Here is a 24,019-nt window from a genome sequence, read left to right on the forward strand (position 1 = left end):
GTTGATTGCTGCAAACTCATACACAACAGTACTTTTTACGGACAATTGGGTGTTGAATGGTTCGGACAATTTTGCAAGTTTTCCATTACTTTTCTAAGCATTGACCATAGGTGGCAAATCTTGTTATAGCTTCCTTCACTCATTGCAGTGCTATTCATTCTTTATTGGACAAATGGCCTTTAGTATAACAAGCATTTCAATTTTCTGTGTCCTTGTCAAGTGCGCACATGCAGTTTACCACTTTTTTTAAAAAACATTACCTAGTTATCAAGATAACTTCTATAGCCTCCCATGGAGTACCCATAACTCAAGTATTCTTAAGCTTTGTTACATGTTTAATATCTTACTGTAACTTATTATATTCAATGTAACATCATGGAATGTTAAAGGGTTATATAACCCTATCAAAAGGCAGAAAAGTCTATCTCATCTGAAAAGAACCAAACCTTCAATTACCTGTATCCAGAAATCCCACCTTTCGAATGCAGAAGCAGCTAAACTCAAACATCATTGGGTTGGCCAGGTTTTCTCGAGTGCTGTTGATGCAAAGAATAATTGTGTTATTACTCTAATTAACAAGAAATCTAACTGTCAACTATTGGCTAATGAATCCGGTGATATAGGTAGATGGGTAATGGTGAAACTCTTAGTTGACTCCACTGAATATACTGTTCTTAACATGTACGGACCTACATCGCCAGATCCCTCCTTTTGGGTGCGTTTTAAAAAGCCAGTCTGGCAATAAATCGAGTTAAGATCTGCTGACTTGCCGATGCCGATGATATTGTCCTGCTAGACAATACAGTGGTGGGGCTGCAGCGCTTCCTAAATAGGTTGGGCGTACATGCAAAGGAGAACAGTGTTTCCATCAATCCCGTAAAATCAAAGGTAGTGGTATTTAGGCACCAACGGAAGAGAGTAGTTTACCCCCAGTGGGTACTAGAGGGGCAGGTGATTCCGAGAGTTGAAGAGGTTGTCTATCTAGGTTATTTGATCTATGCATCACCCAGGGCAAAACTTTACAGCTAGTCCCCTGAATGAAGAAGGTCTTGTTTAGATACTGTAAATTCTCCCTCATTCCCTGATCAAATTCTGTATGGCAAAAATAGTGCCAGTTATTCTATACCGGCTGGAGGCCAAACCTCTATTATGGAGTACTAACTGGCAAAGACTGGAAGACTCAATTTGGAAAAGGGTACTTGGACTCCCAATGAGCTTGTCCATGTCTTGCATAAGATTTGAGTTGGGCCTCAGATCTCTAAGGGTTCTGGCAGAATGGCGTCTGGCCTCTCTTTTTCGCCTAATAACAACAGCGCAAGAGCATACACTATATGCGGATATTAAGGCCCAGTTATACCATTCAAAGTCAAGGATGTTGATCAATCTGGAATCATAGTTAGGGAACTGTTTAATAAAACAGCTACCAATGTGGAGACATTGATATGTAATCCCCTCAAATATAACAAATCTTTGGAAGAGACAGATTGGATCCTAACAAATGGAAATGTGCGATTGCTAGCAACAACAAATTTCTCTCCGAAAGTAGAAAAGAAATGAGGTACCCACCCCAGATACTTGGCAAAGTTTCCAGATTGGAAAATTAGAAGGGAATCTTTAAGAACTAGATTAAATGTTTTACCAATTGGAGCGATATTGGCCAAAAGGGGCCAAGGGAAGGCATCTGTCATGTTATGCGACTCATGCAAAGAGCTGAGAAAGCAATCTCTAAAACGTCTGCTGTTAGATTGTGAAGGTACCTGGGTTTGCAGAGTGGCCATACGTCTGAGATTTGTGGACAGTGAGGAGGAGTTATTGACTGAAATGTTCTGGGAGAGATAGATTTCCGGACATGAAGTAAGATTAACAACAGCAGTGATACACGTTTTGGTAAAATGTAACATCCTAGACTGATTTCAGTGGTCATTCCCCTGGGGAGATTGGGCTTATCTATCTTGACGGAAGGGGCACATTGTTACATCTGAGTGCTTCCTCCCTGGGTCATCCCCTTTACTTTGGGTAGATATGCATAGTGATGTAGATCCATGGTATTGCACTCCTCATGATCAGCCCTTGTTGCTCTATTCAGGTGGTCACCTTCCTACCCATCCCTTCCTGTTCCTTTCAATTGATTCTGACGTGTCCTAACAATTTGGGAGGTTTATCTGGTTTTATTAGCAATGTTATTGCTTATGCGTTCGGCTCTCTACTCTCCTCGCTGTTGTTTGTTGTGTTTTTTACTTGTTTCCTCTTCTTTTTTATCATATATTAGCTTGTGAATATCGTTAGTGATTATGTGTATATACATTGTTTGTCCTTAATTCGTTTTCTTTTTTTTTTCTCTTTTGTACAAATAAAAAATAAAAACACATTTTTCTCGCTAATCCTAATAATCTCATTGTCTGTGGTGACTGCAATTAGATTAAGGATCCATTCTTAGATAGAAAATCCAATGTACGCTTTAAGCATACCAAGTCCCATATGCAATTCAACAAATGTATTTCCGAATTAAGCCTTATAGACACCTGGCGCATTATTCATCCTTTGGACTGTGAATTCATGTTCTTCTCCAGCCTCACAAAACTTTATCTATATTAGACTATATTTTTATATCTAAACCCCTAACGAGTTGCCTTCTCGACACCAACATTGACTGTATAGCGCTATCAGATCATGCACCGTTCATATTCCATTATCTTCTCTGCAAAAGTTTAGAAAATCCAACAGATGTAGATTTAACCCCCTCAAAGACAAATCATTAACTCCCTTCATAACCCAAAAGCATGATAGTTACTTTTCAGAAAACATAAGCTAAGGCACTTCCGTTACTAGCAACTGGGACTGTTACAAACGGTTCTTGTGGGCCACATTATTTCCTTTGCAGAGAATAAAAAAAAGTTATTCGAGCAGGAGTCCGAAAGCATTCTGAAACAACTTAATGCCCTAGAATCTCAGTGCCCATGCACTAACTCTGAAACAATCTTAAATTGAATTATTAAACTCAGAATCCAATACAATAAAAGTGTAACCCAACACTCTTGTGAGAACCTTCTAAAGTACAAGGCTAAAATCTACCATATTTCTAATAAATCGAGTAAGTCCCTAGCTTGGTGTGCCACCAACAATCTTTGTCTAAATGACAACAAGACTGAGATCTTCCTCATCTCATATGTACACCTTCACCTTCCTTTGTCCTCACTCTCTGGCCGGCCTCCCTTGGCTCTCCTTCAACCCTACCTGTGAGCCCAATAACCTTGAGGTCATCTTTGACTCCACACTTTCCTTCTCCGCATACATCTCTGACATCTCTAAAAAGTCAAACTCTTACTGCACCTCCTCAGAGGTACTCTGCCGTTCCTCTCCTTCTCTCAGAAGCTTACTGTCTCCCAAGCTCTGGTTCTCTCTAGGTTGGACTACTGTAACAGCCTCTTTCTAAATCTACCTGCCTCCACTCTCCGCCCTTTACAACTAATCCAGAACAGGACTGCGAGACCTGTCCTTGGCCTCAAGCCCTGGGATCGTATCTCTCGAGCTCTGAAATCCCTCCATTAGCTCCCAGTGAATGCAAGGATTAAATTTAAAAACCTCTGCTTTATCCACAAGGCTTTCTGGGGGTACGGTCCAAAATACCCTCAACTATCCCTATGTAAATACCTGCCCTCTCGAGCCCTTCGCTCCTCTACTTCTAACTCCCTCAGTGTCAGTCGTTTTTCAAAGAAATTAGCTTGGGGTAGATCTCTGTCTTTGGCTGGGGCCTCCCTTTGGAACAGCTTCCCTGCCACTTTGAAACTTGAGGAGAACCATCTTCGGTTCTGGAAGCACCTCAAGACCTTCCTCTTCGCTCCTACCTTTGCCCCTCTTCTCTCCTGCTGATCTGTATTTTCCCTGGCACTGAGCACCTGGCCACCCCCTGTCCTTCAGGCCCAGGTACCTGCTCACCCTGCCACCCTCCTGCACTGCCTCCGGGCCTCCCCTTGCACTGGGGTCTACATCTTTAGCCATACAGTCTCCCACCCACTTCTCTTCTTAGCCCAGAACTTGCCACTTGCTGGCTGCACTACCACCTATATTTATTTATTTTTATTATTATTTATTTATTCTGTTCTCCTCTCTGTTCCACACTTTCTACCCCCACACCTCCCTTTTTGCACTTTTCCCCTTTTCCCTTTCCCATGCACTTGTGTGTTCTTAATGTCACTGGGCCTAGTAAGACCATTGTTTTTTGTTCTCCCCTGTTGCCCTCCCTTTGCCTGGTCAGGCTCTGAAACACCAGTGTATGAACGTGATATAAATAAAATATCATATCATATCAAATCATATCTTCTTACCTGAAACTCAAAAAAAGGAAAGCCACAATTACAGTCATAAAAGATTGCATAGGCAATAGAATGTTCTCGGATAAAGCAATTATCAAAGTTTTCTCTGATTTCAATTAGAAACTATATACCTCCGAATCCTCTTCTAACAATGAACACATTCAGAAATGTCTTCATGATACACCTCACTCTACGTATTCATTGGCCAACCTTCAGTCACTTAACGCTCCCATATCCATTAGCGAAATTCACAAAGCCATCAAAGACCTCAAAAAAGGTAAAGCTCCTGGACCCGATGGCTTTTCCAGCGATTTCTATGCACACTTTAAAGACATTTTAGTACCTACACTTAATGAATTCTTCTCTCAATAACCCGAGATGGTAGGGCTTGTGGATCATTTCTGGAAGCCATGCTCATAATCGTCTCCAAACTTGGCAAAGATCATGAACTTCCCCAGAGATATAGGCCCATCTCCCTTATCAACACAGATTGTAAAAGGTTTGCAAAAATCTTAGCCAACAGACTTCTTTTGGTACTGCTAAACTAGTAAAACAAGATCAAGTAGTTTATATTAAAGGTCGACTATCCTCTTCCAACATAAGACTGGTTCTAGACTCTTTAGATTCTATTCATGTTTGCAAAGATCCACATGCTGCAGTTGCCCTTGACGCTGAGAATGCACTTGATCGGGTTGAATGGAACTACATGTTCAAAGCTCTCATATGGCATGGCCTTGAGTCCTCGTTTCTAGGAATGATTAAAGTTCTTTCAAATCCGATGACATCCATCTTCATTAATGGACATATATCTCTGTATTTCCCTTTATTTAGAGGCACACGTCAAGGGTGCCCTCTTTCCCCTCTCTTTTGTATGTCGTGGCTCTCGAACCCTTCATGGAAAGAATAATGCAAAATAATAATATAAAATGTATAATATGTGGTGATTTAAAAATTAAACTTGCGGCATATGATGACGATGTCTTATTGCTACTTAAAAATCCTGATACTTCCTTGTCACATATTTTAGACATTATTTCACAATTCTCTGTTGCCTCGGGATACAAACTGAACACAGAAAAGTCAGAAATGTTACCTCTTAATGTGCATTGTACCAAACACCAAATACTAACCTCAGGTATGAAATGGTGTCTGAATGGCTTTAAATATCTTGGTATACATATTTCCTTCTCTGCCGAAGACATCCTCAAAACTCAACACTACCACTCTTCGCTCTAGAATAAACAAACTCACACATTCCTGGTCCCCCCTTTACTTGCCATGGTGGGGTAGATTAGAATCCATAAACATTATGATTTCTCCAATTAAGTTGTATCTTCTATTTATGTTACCAATCCCTCTTCCCTCCTCTTTCTTTAAATCCATTGATACTAGCTAAATTTCTTTGGGGGAAGAAGAAACATATGTCTTCATAAACTCAAAGAACCACGGGCTGCTGGAGGGGTTGGGTTTCCTGAATTTAAAAATGATTATATGGCCTTTGTGTTAAAGCACGTTCAGTTACGGTTTACCCATGAGCTTTCTAATGATGTGTCCCAATGGTTATGCCTAGAGAGAGCAATGACATCTCCCCTAAGTCTTGCTGATTGCTACCGCATCAAGGCTAAAAATAGATTTATTAAATGTACTTGTACCATTTTATCTGCCCACTACATTAGAATGTATCTGTTCTTCTCAATTCCTAAGCCCCTACATTACATCTTATTGTATATTTGGTTTGACCCCTTAATTAGGATCAATAAGAAGTCAATCTTCTAGCGGCCATAGCTCTCTCTGGGTATCAAATATCTTGATCAGCTATTCGTTCAAGGCATCCGAGTCAAATTTAATGAACGTGTTGATAAATTCAATGTCCCTTTCTCATTTTTGCGATTTGCAACACTTCATGTACATTATTGATGCTATTTTGAAAATGATGATTCTCTCATCAGTAAAACATCGCTCCAAATGCTGACAGGTTACAATCTCTCTACAAACCGAATATGTCTCCTTCATTATATTACAAAGCTCTTCTTCGCAACTCTTTTATACCTACAATACATGACTGCTACTTAGCCGGGCAGCAGGACTGTGCACTAATGGCCAACTAGAATGGCTTAATTATGGAGCCACATATCAAAGGTCACCGCATCGGCAAATCTACTTCAAACTACATACTTATTTCATCACAGAATTTGTATTACTCCTTCACTTCTTTTTAAATGTGGTCTTATGCAAAATGACAATTGTTGGAGCTGCTTACAACCTTCTGAGTCTTTCAAGCATATGGTCCTTGAATGTAGATTTGTCACACCCTTTTGGCTCGACTTTTGGAAAACCCTCAAAAGCATTTTGAACATACAGATAGACTTCTGTCCTCAAGTTTTTTTCGCTGGAAGTGCTACTGTTCAAATATTATCAATAGACACAAGAGCTTTTTATTTGATATGTTTATTATGCTTGCTATTAGAACTATTTCATCCAACTGGAAACATCTAGATAAGCTTCATTACAAAATGTGGTGGAACTCTATTTGTAACACTCATAGTGGGTCATTATGACCCTGGCGCCCGACCTTAACGGCTGGTACAGACCAGCCGTTAAAGTAGGGTGCCGCAAAGGGACCTTGGTGCTAAGTACAGTACCACAATTAGCGGTACCGTACTTAGCGCCTTCCCCTTTCCCATTGAGCCCTATGGGGCAAAAATGGGAATGGGGAAGGGCCATGGCGGCATGGGGAATTACCGCCCCGCCAACCTCGGAATGGGGTGGTAATTCCCCATTCTGCCATGGCGGAGTCGGTAAGTTACTGGCATGGACCATGGTGATATTAGCACCATGGTCCAACGCCTGGGTCGTAATGAGGCCCATAGACTAGAGAGGTGTAATGCTTCTACCCTGTCTCTACTGCGAAAACATGAATATAAATGGAAACCTTTTATTGAATTTCTAGCACATTCATCTTTGGTTTAACTTTTATTTATCTAATACTTGTCACACACTCTTTCTCACTGTCTTCCCCTCTTTAAACTCATCCTTCCCCAGGTGTATGCTCTGTTCATGTCATGTTTCTGTTCTTAAATGTTTGCATACCCTCTCCCCTTTTTCCATTTAAAATTGAAATTTCAATGATTAATGAGTATGTATTCATGCAAGGCCATCTCATATCCTAACAGCTAAGTTTATATTGTCACTCCTTTATGTTCAGACTGGTTATAAGACATGGTATGATTCATGCACATCTCACATGATTTGATTTAAATAAAAACCTTTTTAAACAAACAAAAAAAAGAAATCGCCTGCTGTGAGAAAATGCACGTTTCTAGAGCCATTCTTTCCAATGTTCTCTTCTGACCTTCATTGAATACATGGCTTCCAAGTCACTCTTTTTTGCAGGGCAGGTATAAATATTAAAAAGTATTAAATATGTCTCTTTCCCCCCACATAATTGTAATTCTTGTAGGTCATTAGATCCTGTATGAAAAGATGCAATACTAATTGCTAACCAATTGCACATTTGTGATTGTTATTACTTGTCAATCCTAACGAAACTCCACATACATGCTGATAATAACGCTGAGGAACGCCTGAAGTTGTAAACATTCCCAACCATCAAATCATATCCGCTGCCATGACCTCTAAGCATGATGATAACCCCCCCCCCCCCCCCCCCCCCGACACTGGATGCCAAAGACTGTTTGTTTATGTTTTCCGTAGCTGTTGAAAATAAGCCACCCAGCAACATGTGGATCATTGCGGCGGTGCTGGCCCCCATCGCTGTCGTCACAGTCATCATTATCATCATTGCGGCTGTGCTGTGCAGGAAGAACAAAAGCGACCTGAAAGCCGAATCCTTGGCTAACATGCCTCCAAGGCCAAAGGTAAGTAGCATAGTGCCGCAGCATTTTCTCTAATTGGTATCCACACGTCATGCATCAGCGGTAAGTCTAGACATGGCGCCCGTGCTCGCCGTGGCGAGAGATTCCTGCTCTGCTTCACTGATGACCCGGATATAAGTTAACTTGTAGGACCACGGCCATCTTAATGCAGCATTCTTCTCAGGGCTGCTCCTGCGCCTGCTTTCCCTTCTGCCCCCTGCCCCAGCACAGGTACAGTCCTGTTTCTGTCTTTCTCTTCATGGGGGTGACCCCGGGAACCCTCTGTGTTTTTTGAAGCCACAGTCAGCTAGCCAGCAAAAAGGATGTGGTGGTAAGATGGCCAGGCACTGAATTGACCCTGGGTTCATCGAGATTGGATGCAGAGAGATAGCTCAGTGGCAACGCAGGTGTCTTGGAACAAGGCCATGCATAGCAGCACTGGTTTGATACCACGTACTGCGCTTACAGGTTGGACTCTGGTACGAAGCGCGCTATAAAAAGCTGTTTAAGACTGCATTTGTGGCCAGCTGGCCCATTTCTCGGCAGGATTGGCATACAGTGTGCCCTGCTTTCACTAAAAGTTGAAATGGGGCCTTGTCATTCCCAGTGGTTTAGAAGCCTTTGCTTGAGCATTGCCATCACCTGTATGTGGTAGTCTGTACACCCTACGGGCAGCACTTCCATTGCATTGTGACATCAGTGATACAAGGCCTCTTGCCTGAGTCTCATTTCCTCAATTTATTTTCTGCACCTACCTTTGTAAAATATATGTTTCATGTAAGCATTGCTTCAACAACGTATGTTAAGCTCACCACAGCAATCCAATATTGATTGAAACATTCAACGCAGGCCTTGTGCAGAGAGAAGTGACAAAGGGTTATCAGCTGCTTGGTTGAAGAATTACATTTATCTGCGAAGTCTGAGCGGCTTTTCACTGGCACCAATTTATGAAGCTGGCAGGACCCGTCCACTTCACTTACTCATGCTGCAATTGGCTGCCAGCGGGCCTGCATATTTTTAAAGCAACAATGCTCCAAAATTCTTCACATAAAAAGGGCCCTTTTCGTTGCCACTGTTATTTCCGCGCGTGTGTCTCTCTTTCTTTGCTTAAAGAAGTCTGTTCAGGTAGCATAGCTGAGCCTGTTGAGCGCTTGCTGCTGCAATCTGTATCTGAACTGCAGGTTACAGGTTCGAATCCTGACGAGCTTCACTCTGCCTTTCATTCGTTCCAAGTTGATAAAATGAGTACCAATTTCGACTGGGTAATAACAATTGTATATTACATAAAATATTCTAGGTAAAGTGCTTTGGATGAATGTGCTATATAAATAACAAGTTATTATCATCTGTTTACACATGACAATGTGAGAAGATGCTTGTTTTAATTGTATCCACGACCATGCATTAGATAAAATATCTACAAGGTAACGTTTTTGAAGCACAATATCATGCTAGAGCATACTTCCCGATCATCGGGACAGCGCTACACGCACTTGTCCCTACACGCACCTAAGGGTAGACTAGGAACCAAAAGAGGCCCTGGAAATAATTTTCAAAGAGGCCCCATATTACACATTTTCAACAAGTCCAACCATTTCCTATGAGAACATTTAAATATAAAATCGGTTACCACACAAATAACCCCATGGTGAAGAGGCCAACAGGGAATCGCCAGTCCACCCCTGCATGCACCCATGTGCCTGAAAATGTGGCAGAATTAAGGAGGCCTACTTACAGTACGCTTGAGCAGTAATGTACACCACCAATGTAGCTATGACTCACCAACTACCCTGTACTGAGCACACTACGTTAGTGAAGTATGAGGGACTATTATCACATATTTCCAATGCTTGGCGAATCTGTGCTCAAAGAGAGAAAGAATGGCCTCATATGTCTCCAGAAAACGAAGAACTCCTTAAAATGTTATAGTATAGGAATGCCCTAAGACAGGGTTCTGTGACATGCGGCTCTCTGTTTTTTTTGGACTAAGACTCCCATAGTACCCACCATTGATTGCACTGGGGTGGGGCTCATGGGAGTTGTGGTCCAAAACATCTGGTAAACCAAAGGTCGAAGACCCCTGTTCTAGAATCACTGTCACTATCAGAAGTGCCCCGGTGGGCCAGGAACAATTCCGAATTCTTGAAGTGAATACCTTTAATACAACTGGAGACCTCTTTGATTCCACCATCAAGAAGGATTGGATCCTGCATGAGCCATCAGAAGTCTCTGGAGAAGACCAATGCAGTAAATTGAATAAGCTGTAAAATGGTTTATCGTGTTCAAAGGAATCACACCTGATGGCCGTTGACCACTGTACTTCAGCCAATTAATAGAGTAAGATAGCGAGGAACATCTCCAAGCAACAATGAATTTATAAAATCTGACCAGAACCAGCAATCATGTTTATGCAATGATTTCAGGAAGCACTGTACATAAGGCAGCTGCAATTTCAATTCCTTGAAGTTAAGGATGAAACCACAGTTAATGTAAAGAGAACACTATCCCCCAAACCTGTCCAATGAGGCATCCTAATCCACACTACAAGACCTCGCAGCAACCCTACCATCTCTGGATTAGCATTATCTGCAACTCAAAAAACTGTAGAGGCAAGCTGGAGACCATGCAGACCAGGGGGCACGAGTGATCAAGAGCACGAAAAGAAATGCTTCTGAGTATAAACATCTCCTGAAATGTGAAATGTCATGAACACGAGCTACACAATGAGTATAACCTTTCAAGACTATTGAGGTCATTACGACCTGGGCGCAAAGGGATACCGGGCACCGGTAATTATACCGGTGCCGGTAATCCCTTTGCGCCCTATTCCGAGGTCCCTTTGCGGGTCCTCCCTTACCGCCTGGTTTTACCAGGTGTTATGCACGGGACCCGCAAAGGGATACCGGGGTCAATAACGGTACCGCAATTTGCGGTACCGTTATTGCCGCCTTCCCCTTCCCATTGAGCCCTATGGGGGCTCAAATGGGAATGGGGAATGGCTCTGGTGAATGGGGAATTACCGGTCCCGCCAACCTCGAACTGGACCGGTAATTACTCCCTTCATCCGACCGGAGTTGGACCGATTTTGGAGGCAGCCATGGCGCTAATAGCGTCATGGCTACCTCCAAACTCGGAATGAATGCCTTTAGCATCATACAAAGGGACTTACCGGATAGCAGAGGAATATACAGCATCTTTGAAAATCCTTTAGTCTATTCGGCAGGCCCTGGAGTCTGCGCCATACAGCATGCTCAGGGTGTTCTTATTCCTAAGAAAACCACTGCCTTCCTTTGGAGTGGGGGAGGGGTTAAACATGGGTGCTGGGCAGCATGATCGCAGGGTTTGGCAATTACTTGAGTTGATGATGATCCCATGTACCCCCAGAATATCCCCGATATATATTCACAGCTTGGATCCCTTTACAACCAGCCAGCACTTTCATTTCATTGGCTGGCCCTTTGCACCACAGCAAGATTATTGGGCAGTGTCTTGGGAGGATAGCTCAGGGGCAACACACTCGCCTTGAAAGCAAGACGAGGCGAAGCAACACAGGTTCGATACCCGGGTCTGCACTTAGAAACCTCTGGGTATTAAGTCCGTTATAAATACCCAGTTCTAATTATATAATGACCAATCTAAGGCAGTGAAGTGTTCATCAGGAACAACATGACGGATGATTCTCATGCATAAAACCATTCACGAATTTATTTGACTGGGAAATACAATATTAAAGATGGAACTGATGTGTATGATAGCAACAGCCCTATATGAAACACGGTTCCATTAATCCATTTGCTGCCTTACTCACTTCATGAGAATGGCCTGGCAGATGCCTAGGTAGAGCTACACACAAGCTAATAAATGACCTACACATGTAGTGGTGGAAAACAATCCTGTATACAACAGAATAACTTTGCAGAAGTGATCGATTCTAAAATAGGACCTATGACCTATGCTTCCAAGCACTGCAATAACAGGGGACACCACCCAATCCTGTGACCCAAAGGACACATAGTGAACCTGGTCTTGCCAGGATTCACCCTCAGATCCCCTGACCACAGACAGAGGAAAGGGGCTGGATAGTATTTTAGAGCATTTTAAACCACAGAGAAAATTAAATCATTGGCAAACTGCACATACGATGAGTGCTGGAGGCAGCTGCCCTGCTGACATTACCAGCAGCCCGATGAATATACTGAGTTTCAGGAACACAATCTGCCCAGACCACAGGGATCTACAAGCTGTTAAATCTGGACTTGTGCTGTCTCTGGTACCTGCTATAACCCATGCAGCTGTTGTAGTGTAGTCTTGTCTTGCCATTGGCCTGGGTGCTTGCTGTAAGAATGTTGGTGCATGAATGCAGCTCAGGAGAATGTTGGGTGTTTCTGTGTGTGAATGTTCTCAGAGTGTCAGTTGGGGGCCTGCGCTGAGGATGGCTGGATGGCCGGTGGGTCTACTCATTTGTCAGTAATGTCTACACCTATCCATGTTCCTGTCAGTGTCTACATGTGACTGTAAATACCTACAAGAGTAACCATAGTAATGTACAGGTTGTACATATTTGAAATAAAGCCTACCTGGAACTAATCTAGACTACAGCTTGTCTGTGCTTCAGTGATGCATCCGGAATGCCTAGTATAAGGCTTTACTACAGCAGCTTGCACACATGCTGTCTGCACCCATGTAGATTGAAACCATGCAACTTGCACCCATGTAGATTGAAACCATGCAACTTGGAACACTTGCCTGTGGAGTGGCCCAGACCACCCGTGTCTTCCAATATAAAAGATTTATTTTGAGAAACAAATGTGGTGATTGGCAAGCCTTCCTAAAAAAACATGAAGCTGCGCTGCTTCCACCTGACATCCTAGACTCCGACACCCAGTGGGAGTCATGCTCTCTCCTCCTCCTTAGCAAGGTTAAACAGGGAAACCACCAGAGAGAGCATCTAGACCCGATGATCCACCCGGGGCCAGCACTGGTGGCATTGTCACATTAGGGTTGGGCTAAAGTTAGGTGTACCTGCAATAGCGCCTTGTAGCCTGGGGTGAGCGTGGCAGCCTCTGCAAAGACATCACCACGACACTACCTCATGAAACTGTCTGAACGAGATAGAACAAAAGAGGATGTGATGGGTGGTAGGCAGTTGTATATTCATACAGGGATCAGCAACCTGCCGGTCTACAGATGCTGTGGACTACAAATACCATGATCTTGCACTATAGACTATGCTGACGAGGGCTGATGGAAGTTAAAGTCCAAAATATCTGGTGAGCCAACAGTTGCAGGCCCCCTAGGAAGTAAGTCAATGTGGCAAAACAAAATGTTATTTAATCTTGGTAAACTAAGGGATTGTCTATCAAGACCGCTTAACTAGTAAGGACTGCTTCGAGGAGGGGGCCCGTAGGGATTGTTTTCTATTGGTGGAGGTGTAGAAGTCTCATACTGTGAATTCAAAGATTGCCTATGAATGCATCAAACCTTGTATCAACACACAGCCTGACTGGTAGTGACCACAAGTGAACGGGTATACAGTCTTTTCATCTACAGTTGTTTCATCGAGGTGATGTTCATCGAAACATTTTCCATCAAAAAAATCTTTCAAACATTTATTTTTCCAAAATCAATGTATGAATGTTTGGGTGGTGGCAAGGGTTCAATTTTGAAAATCTCGGTTTGGGGGGAACCCCCAATAAAGAAATAAGCACTGCATAAGTTAGAGGGAGCTGTCCAGTGCTGAAATACATGATAACCGTATTGAATTGATTTCAGCGCTGGACAGCTCCCTCTGACTTGTGCAGTGTTTTATTTTGTGTAGCATTAGCTAGTAATTTCAGGACTGGGGACTTTTATTTTATTGGGGGGATGGGGTGGACCCCCCATAATAAAAAAAAAAGAAAAGTCTCAAGTGGACTCGCTACACTACACAGGTTAGAGGGAGCTAGCCAGTGCTGGATTAGATTGTTATTTTTTTCAATCAACTTCAGTATTGGACAGCTGTCTGTAACGTTATAACGTTATACATGTTTCAGCGATTTTCCATTCAATAAATGAAAAGTGTTTATATAACGAAACTCTATTGGATGAAAGGGTTTCGATGTATAACCACTTTCCACTTTATGTATGGAAAGTCGTTGAAACATCTTTCACTAAAAAAGATTTGATGTAACATCACCGCGATGTACATGTAACCAACTGAACGTGGCATAGCACCCCAGTAACATAGAAATGTGGGCTTAGAAATGATACCCTCCCCATTTCTCCCCTTAATTTCTTTTTGTATTTATTCAAATGACCATTTCTAGCATTCCTTCCTTCATTTCTGTGAATCCCTTCCTTTCTCTCCTTCCTTCTTTTCTTCCTTCCATTTTTTGCTTCATCTGCAGTGCAGCAAAAAGGCTCAGCATTGAAATAACGATTGTTTTCTTTAAAGAGATCACATATTTTATATGCAATTTCTTGACATCAGCAGATAGTACTGATTGACTTTCATACTTTTAACATTATATGTCATGAGCGGCGTGAGAGTGTGATTGCAAGATGGCTGGAACCAGTGTGTTGCAAGGAGCCAAGGATTTGGGCAGATGTAGTTCCAGCAGAGTTGGGTGTCTCCCTCTTTCCTTAATTTGAGTTGAGTGGAATCCTGGAACGCTGGCATTGTGTGTGATTGGAGAGATTGAAAAACGCGAGATGAAAAGGTTCCACTTGTGCTTGTATTCTTTCTGCTTTTGGGGACACAATGGAGCCTGGTGTCTGCAGAGTGTGTGTGGGGTGCATTTGGGGATCAGGAATTCACATCCCAGACGTGTGTTACTCTTTGTGCAATGCAGGCTGCATGAAGGTGGGTTCTTTTTCCAGCGGTCCAACAGCAGATGCAACCCTTGCCGTCAAGGCATAGAAGGGTATAGCTTCTGCATTGTGGGCATGCGGAAGGCTTCGAATTTCGGAAATTGTTAGTTTGTGCCGTAATGAGGTTCCAACGTGTTTAAGGTACCAACCACTTCTACTCAGAGGAGAAGAGGAAGATGAAAAATGAAGGGCACTGATCACAGTCTTCACTTGGGATGTGAAGGTGTGAAAGAGTCTGGTCGATTATGAAGCTCTGATCTTTTATAGATTTGTCTGGAGTAGGTAGGAAGCAAAGGATGGTCATCAGGGAGCTATGAGCCTTAACCTAGTCACACAAATACAGTTTTTAAAGAATGCAATTCCAATTGTCAGGAGCTCTCCGGCTGGTGACAGGAGACATGGTCCGGGTCATTCCAGCACCTCTTTCGATTGCCATTAATTCTGAAAGCCCGACCATACTCTTCTGCCACATTTCAAAGCAGCGATATTTCACTTGTCTGCTGCTCAAGGTGTATGTCCGAAGAATGTAGGTTAACACCGGAATCTCTTTTTCCCTAACAGCCAGTTCAAGGGTTCGACTTTGCAAAGAAGCACATAGGGCAGCAAGGAGCTGAAGATGACGCCCTTCCAGTGACTCAGGAAACGGTGGTGCCTCCACTTACCATATCCCAAGAGAGGGAATATGCTCAGGATATGAGCACTGGAAAAACAGAAAAATCCACTGGAACAGGGAAAAGGTACAATCACCTTGCCATATTGCCATCAATGACTTTTTATATTTGACTAGAGCATTCCCATTGTTCTCTTAGAACATTAGAGTTCTGTGTTGTGTGAGTTGTATGCTAGTGATGTGTTTGCATTATAATTTAAATAGGTATTTGCCTGGCAGTAATTGCTGAATAGCTGAAATTAGAATATCATTTATAGGTTACACTTTCTTTTTTGCACACTGATCTACTTTCCTAAAAAATAAATCAGCTTTTCTGAAATTTTAACATTCAGAAGTTGTAATAGCCAATGGTTCAGCCCTGGCCTAGTGCATACATGCTACACAAAGTGCAGCCTGGGGCTTTCTACCTTATAACCTCATCTCCTGTGTAGGTTTTGCTCATGTGTTTGATCAGGGGTGCCTTGGCCTATAGGGAACTCTGGGATTCGGTCTATGTCAGCCGGTCCGATAGCACAGCGAGTAGAGCGCTCGCTTTGACATCTATGCAGAGTCTGCTAACGCAGACTCGAATCCCAGCAGGGCCAAACTCAGCCTTTCATCCTTCCGAGGTCGATAAATGAGCACCACCCACCGTGGGTAATAATAAGCAGCGCTCAGATACCTGAGGGTTTGTAGCGCTATATAAATGCTACATTATTATTTCCCAGTAGACCTCTGCACCCAGGGCCTCTTTTGTGTAGTATTTCTCAATTTTCCCATTGGAAAAGGATTGGGTTATCTGAAAATGTGTAATATGAGGCCACTTTGAACATTATTTCCAGGACCTCTTTTGATTCCCAGTCCACCCATGTTTTTGATGATGTAAAACGGATGAACCCTGGTTTAATATCTGAATTTTAAAGGGGGTGGGATTTCTTAAGCAGTGTTGTGCAATTTAGCATTAGTCTGAAATAGTTGCATATTTTAGCATTTGGGAGACTAAATGAGGTCATAACTGTCTGAAATGACATGGGATTACTTTGAGATCTGGTGTGAATCAAATAATGAAAAAGGTGAAATGACATGTTTATTTTCCTATCCTCCCATATTGTGAAAAATAAAATATTTTACACTTTGAATGCACACACACTTGTCATAGGGTTTGCTTCCGGTGCATAGGTGTTTTATTATCATAGTCTTCCTTCTCATATGATCTCTCAATATGTACACTTTGGTAGTTTCCCCTCTTTTTTCAGGGATTGCATCTCTGTCCAATTTGGTATTGCCTTACGATTCCTTCCAAATAATGTTTTGCCTGTATAAGGATAAAGTAGTTTAAGCCATTTGAAAAACCTGGTGGGCCAAAACCCACCTCCCTTTTCAGTGTCTTCAGCCTTTCCGGGTGGAGCAGTGGTTTCTTACTCACCCGTAAGATTTGTATCATTAGATGGTCACGTTTGAGGACTTTTGCTTTAATCCTACCCACATGTTTCTGAAGGTGGACAATATCGTGGATCGTCATCTTTATTAAGTTTAGCTTTTCCCAGAGATCCAACTAATGTAATGTCCACCATCCAAAATCCACTGTAAGTCTTTCCAGTAAGGCTTCTATATGTAGAGCACACAATCTTCTGTCTTCTCGTAAAATGTACTCCCAGTGCACACATTTGATTGCCCACAATATAAATTGTCACATCCCTGTTCTCCTGATTTCATGAGACACAGGCATACCTTTCGATTTCATCCAACTGACCTTATCTCTTCAGATCAGACCAAATTCCTTATTGTTTCTATTTTTGTGGGTGTAGATTTAGCTGGATTGGTTGTTAGAACCTTTATATCATCCTTATAGAGCAGCACTCAGTACTCTTTCCCATTAATCCTTAGAACCTTGAAGGACACATTTTCTTTCATTGCTTTCATTGATAGATTAAAAAGGAGTAGCCAAAGTGGACATCTTGGTTTGAGCCCCTTTTCACTTGAAAGATTCCAATAACAGGGTATTCACCTTAATCTATGCTTGAATGCCTTAATAAAGTGCAATGAACCCTCACATTACTATAGACAGCTTTCTGGAATGCTCAACTGTCATTACTAAATGCCTTTTCTGCATCATCAATCCTAATTTTACCTTGCGCTTCCTCTGTTGTATCAGCTTGGAGCCTTGAGTTCTCATGTTTGTGTCTGGGCTGAATAATCCAATTTGATCTCTCTGTATTCATGTTTGGATGAGTGCAGTCTCACAGTTCATATTTTGGTTAGCAGCCTCACATCATCATACGTTGTTAATGATATTGAGTGGTAGCTGCCACGAAAAGAAGGGTCCTGATCTGGTTAGAAGTTACAGCGATGTTTGCTAGCACATCTCAATGCTTTAAGATCTCTCTGAAACATATTAATTCCATAGTTATTGCAAGTAATGTTGCAACAAAATTCTAAATTCCTTATGCACTTCTCTTGGGAGGTCATCTACCATGAATAATTTCTTGATAGTACCCCTAATTGTATCTATCTATGTCAAACAAATGAATATCTTACTTAACTGCTGGGGCAATATAATTAAACTCAAGACGCCTTCAATATTTCAAAATAACATTTCTTGGGGTTTATAAAAGCTCTCATAGAAATCAATGGATGTTTCTCCAATCTCATTACCATTAGTTTTGAGGGCAATGTTCATGTCTTTTATGGCATGGATTAAAGGTTTGGTGCCTGCCTTTGCTTTACTCCATAACATGGTAATTTGTTACATTTTCAGCTGTTGTGTCAATAGTTTTGCTTCACTTGAAAGAACACAAATTCAGACGTTGATGTGTGTCATATTCTATTTTTGCCCTCTTCATTGTGTCAGATCCTGTGAGTACATAATCTTTTTATAACATTTCCAGTTCAGCCTTGGCTAATGCTACCTTTCATTTGTTGTTTCCAAGTTAAGTATTAAATTATCATGGAGTAATCCCACAATTCTCTTTATTAGAGATCATCAACAAAGTGAACCAAAACACTTGTAAAGGACCCACCTATGCAGGTTTTAGGCAATTAATTAATTCACAAGAATTGTTATGACTTGAAAAATACACTTGGGGCCCAATTCATGGAATTATTTGTGTGGAAATTAGGGTACTTGCGTGCCAAACTGCACACAAATCTGTGTGCAAATTCGCGTTCGTCTATTCATGAAATCAAATGCGCAGTACTTTTCCTATACTTGCGTGGAGTTCGCACAGTCTCGGCATGTCTCTGCGAGCCGTCAAAGGCCTTGCAAGAGACTCCATGCAGAGTGTAGGCGTGGCTTGCACAGAGGGCTGCGAATGGTGCGGAACACAAAAAATGGGGAAGAACTTCTTCAAAAATGGGCATTCCGAGGAATGGCCTGCAGGCAGTCCCTTGCACAGACACAATTGCACGGCATGTGATGTATTCATGGATTCGATCGTGCAACCTCTCGGCCGGGAAATGGCCACGCAAGTCATTCATACTATCCGCCACCCGAAGACAGGCGTAAGTATAATTGAGCGTAGAAATCGCCATGCAGAGGTGGGGTTGCATGTCGGATATATGGGTGCATGTACACAACCAGAGTTCCGATCTAATTGATTTAGTATCTTCCGGGATGAGAAGTGGGACTTGGATAAAAATGGGAATCTGGGAGGATTCTCTGAGAGAGGGTTCTGAAAGAGGATCACCCAACTGCCAAAGGGTTTTTCTAATGACACCATGGAATTAGATGTAGTATTCAAATCCATTACTCAAGGAGTGCACAATGTGCTGGCATCATATGGAATTAAGAGGACAGTGGCAACAGCTTATCATCTGGATTCTGCATCTAGAAAAGTTGAGGAAACTGAGTCTGGGCGTAAGCACCGCAAAGCAGGATATGCAGCCTTGTATCATGACAACAGGCCTCAGCCTCGTTGTCGGGCTGCGTTGCGCCCACCATTTTGGGGCCAGGCGCTCAAATAAGGACAAGTTCAGGCGGCAATGGAGCGGAGGGGTTAGGGAGCTGCTCCGATGGTGCTTGTAGGATTGCACCTTGCCAATCAGATCTCGCGGGTAGATGGTTGGGGCTTGTGACTATCTGGAGGATCTGGCCATGTGGATGCGTGCCTCTGCTAGTAGTGGTGGTCTCAGGGCGCGGATGGCGCGGTGCAGATGATGGTGAAGGGGTGATGGGGTAGCTCCTTCTACAAGGGAGTAGGGGCTCCTGCCCGCTCCATGGGAATGGAGTAATGCTGCTCACTGGGGCAGAACAGGGCCTTTTTCTTTCGCCCTTTGTCGGGAGGCTGCGGGCTTCCGCCTGCCGGCAAACCTAATTGGCCAGCAGGATATGCAGCCTGGTATCCTGGCAACAGGCCTCAGCCTCGTTGTCGGGCCGCGTTGCACCCGCCATTTTGGGGCCAGGTGCTCAAATAAGGACAAGCTCAGGCGGCAATGCGGCAGAGCATCGGTCAGGGAGCTGCTCCGATGGTGCGTGTAGGATTGCACCTTGCCAATCAGATCTCGCGGGTAGGTGGTTGGGGCTTGTGACTACCTGGAGGATCCGGCCATGTGGATGCGTGCCTCTGCTAGTAGTGGTGCTCTCAGGGCACGGATGACGCGGTGCAGATGGTGAAGGGGTGATGGGGTAGCTCCTGCTACAAGAAAGGAGGGGCTTCTGCCCGCTCCACCAGAATGGAGTAATGCTGGCTGCATATCCTGCTGGCCAATTAGGTGTGCTGGCAGCCTCCAGATGAATGCCGAAAGAAAAAGGCCCTGTTCTGCCCCTGTTCGCCCCGGGACGCTGCGGCATTGCGGCCCGATTACGCCAGTCTAAGTCTATACATGTATTTTTCCCTACCTACTTCCCATGACCACCCAGCCCCCTATTGACTGCTATTACCTGTCTCACTCGTGCGCCTGATCGACTCCTGCACACCCTTGGTCAACGATGTGTAACGCTGGTAAGCTGCCTACTTATTGACTCACTGACTAAGGTCTAAATCCGGCACCTTTACCTGTATAATTGACCATCGTACTGAGCACAAGATACACTCTCTGCCATGCTATGCGCATACACGCTTGAATGAACGTTGCCAAATGTTATTATGTAATTAGTTATATACCATAAGGCAACCCTGCCTGACTAGATACTCAGTTGCCTTCACTGCTAACAGAAAAATACATTGTATTACTGTACCTCTGCCAAACGACCAAGATCCCCAGTATGGGTGACACAATAACATTTATGTGATGACTATGCGAAATTGTGCCGGCTGCCTTTCATGATGATCTCTGGATACATTAGCAACTCATATTCACATGTTATAGCAATGTTTATGCATAGAGTTGCAAATCATTTCTAACTATATAACTGTCTACCAGTCTATACTCTACTAAAGTGTCTAGGAAATGTTGATGCCTATATTAATAGGACTAGCCAGCAGTGCTGTACAGCCTACCTGCTCCTAGACATGCTATCCTTAGTATAACATTATAGCCAATTGATGTTTATGTTAATCCACATTAACCATTGACTAAACCCTATGTCGAGTCCACTAGTGAATGCCACCGGTCATTTATGGCAACAACCATACTCTATGTGAAGGTAACACCTTCTTTCCAAGTTACAGCACTCTCTCATTGTATGTTTTACTAATACACTATGCACATATGGCCTAACTTAGTTTACTTGGGTGCCACACTCATGCTAATGGCACTGTACATAATGTTCACACCAACTAAGATAGCAGATATATTGGACAACCATACCTTGTCTACAAAACTACCCATGTATAAGTCCAACGCACCTCTCCTAACAACCTCTTGCAACATTGTGCTTAGAAATTCTAGACTCCGAGCACGGTTATCTAGAATATTTGACCCACTCATCAGATATGAGGCTATCTCTAACTGTAAGAGTAAAGTATCTTACAAACACTCATTAAAGCCCAGTCACACTACTAACAGTAGTAACAAGCCCCATACAAAAAGTGCTAGGACTCACACCTGCTCAGACGCAACAGACAGCACTACCACACCATCCCCAGACAAATCCACCCCTAACCTTAAAGGAGCCTTAATAAATGCAAGGTCTTTAGTCGCTCATGCCACAGAAATAGCCGAAGCTATCCTAACGGAAGACTATGACTTTATTGCAATCACAGAATCCTGGCTTCACAAGGCAACAGGCCCTGCACTGTCCCTAGCCATACCAAATAACTACACCATCCTCAGAGCTGATAGAGGCGAAGACCGAGGTGGAGGACTAGCTATCATTGCCAAAGCCAATCTCTCTATGAGAATATCACCCTCGCCGAACATCAACTCTTGTGAAGTTATGTCAATCAAAATACCCACAGCCAACTCACAAACGTGGAACATTCACCTTATATACAGACCCCCTGGCCCTATTAATACTTTCATTGAAGACCTTTCTACGATTCTATCGGAAAACTTAAAGGATACCTCCCAAACGTTACTATTAGGAGACCTTAACATAGGCTTTGATGATGCTCATGACCAACGTGCCACGGTAGCGGCCAACATCCTGTCAAAATTTAGCTTCACCCAGAGAGTGAACGAACCAACTCATAATAAAGGGAGAAGTCTCGATTGGGTGGCAGATCACAATTGTAATGTCTCCATAACTTCCATCTCACCCCAAATTTGGATGGACCATTACCTCATATCTTTTACAATAGCAACCAAAAGACCTGCCTTACAGGCCCCTCTTGCCCTTCGTACATTTACGAGAAACAAGAAAGACATTACAGCGGAAAAACTACTCCCCTGTATCCTGCCTACCCTTAATTCCCTACCTGACAATATAGATCCTAGCCTTCTAGTTGAAGAGTATAACAAAGTTATGAACACAACTCTCATCGCCCCTCTAAAACTCAGAAATAGTAAGCCTAAAAGTCACCTCGACAATTGGTTTACTCCCCACCTAAAAAATATAAGACTAGACAAAAGAAAATGCGAAACTGCCTGGAAACTAAATCCCACTGCAGAAAACAAACTAAAGCTAATCAAAATCTCATCCCAATATAAGAAGGATATACTCCTGGCCAAACAAGATACTTATAATACTAGAATCATGCAAGCTAATTCTAGTATGAAGGAGCTCTTCACAATTCTAAAAGAATTAGAAAATCCTATCATATCCCAAGACAACTGTGTCAAAGATAAAACATGGTGCTCAGACATCCAGCAGGCGTGAGCCAACAAAGTGGCTAACCTTCAAAATAAATAGCACTAAAAAAGGCCTCACTAACTGTCACCACACCACTTTCCAACAAAACTATTCCACCCAAAACTAAACATGTCACCCAATTTCACTTCTCCAAAGTCTCCACTAAGAGGTTTATGTTTAGGTTTATGTTTAACATTTATATAGCGCAACCAGGTACCCTGAGGCTTAAGGGCGCTGTGAAACGTAAAACAGAACAGAGACAACAAAAACAGAGCCAAGTCTGGGATGGGCTCGATGAGCAGAAATCATGCAATTACAGGATCAGACGAGAGGCAAAAACGTTTTATGCGAAGAGTGCAGTTTTCAGCCCTTTCTTAAATATTTCCATAGAAGAGGTGGTCCTCAGTGTAGATGTAAGAGAGTTCCATTTAAGAGGGGGCTGCCGAGATGAATGCTGAATCCCTGGATTTTTTTGTTTTCATGCGTGGCATAGCCAGGGTATTAGAATCGTCAGATCGAAGGGATCTATTGTTGTTTTTTACCATGACTAATTCTTTCAGGTAAAGTGGCATGACTCCATGTATACATTTGTGTGTAATGAGGAGGAGCCTAAATATAACCCTGGCCTGCACAGGCAACCAGTGCAAACTTCGCCGTGCTTCAGACACATGGTTGAGAAAGTTATACTGGGTCTCAAACCATCCAACTACAAAGGTGACCAATGCCCAGCACAATTTATCAAGGACGCTGCTAGGGATCTAGCACCCTTCATTACCAAATGTATTAATGCTTCCTTCCCATCCGGCACGATACCTAGCAATCTTAAGGAATCTTGGGTACTCCAACTTCTTAAAAAAACAAGCGCTAGACCCCTCCATACCGACCAATTACAGGCCCATCACCACGGTGCCATTCCTATTGAAGATCTTAGACAAGGTAGCATATATCCAAATCCAGAACCTCCTAGAACTTAACCAACTCTTAGGCTCTCATCAATCTGGTTTCGGGCCACTACACGGCACAGAAACTGCTCTCGTTGATCTCAAAGCACAAATAGACAAATTAAGAGACAATGGAAAGCTTACATTACTCCTCCTCCTAGACCTGTCGGTGGATTTCGACTTGGTGGATCACAACGTCTTATGTAGCCACCTGGATTCAG

General features: G+C 42.9%; 1 protein-coding gene across 3 annotated transcripts in view; it reads left to right on the forward strand.

Moving 5' to 3' along the window:
- The window catches only part of KIAA1549L (KIAA1549 like), a 739,655-nt gene that overhangs the window by 496,028 nt on the left and 219,608 nt on the right, over positions 1–24,019 (forward strand). For all 3 annotated transcript variants that reach the window (XM_069623580.1, XM_069623581.1, XM_069623582.1), the window contains 2 exons: positions 8,028–8,191; positions 15,599–15,774. In XM_069623580.1, coding sequence (XP_069479681.1) covers positions 8,028–8,191; positions 15,599–15,774 — 340 coding nt within the window. The remainder of the gene's footprint in view (positions 1–8,027; positions 8,192–15,598; positions 15,775–24,019) is intronic.

The sequence above is a fragment of the Ambystoma mexicanum genome, chromosome 11, assembly GCF_040938575.1.
Source record: "Ambystoma mexicanum isolate Mex_15411 chromosome 11, UKY_AmexF1_1, whole genome shotgun sequence".
NCBI classification, from domain to species: domain Eukaryota; kingdom Metazoa; phylum Chordata; class Amphibia; order Caudata; family Ambystomatidae; genus Ambystoma; species Ambystoma mexicanum.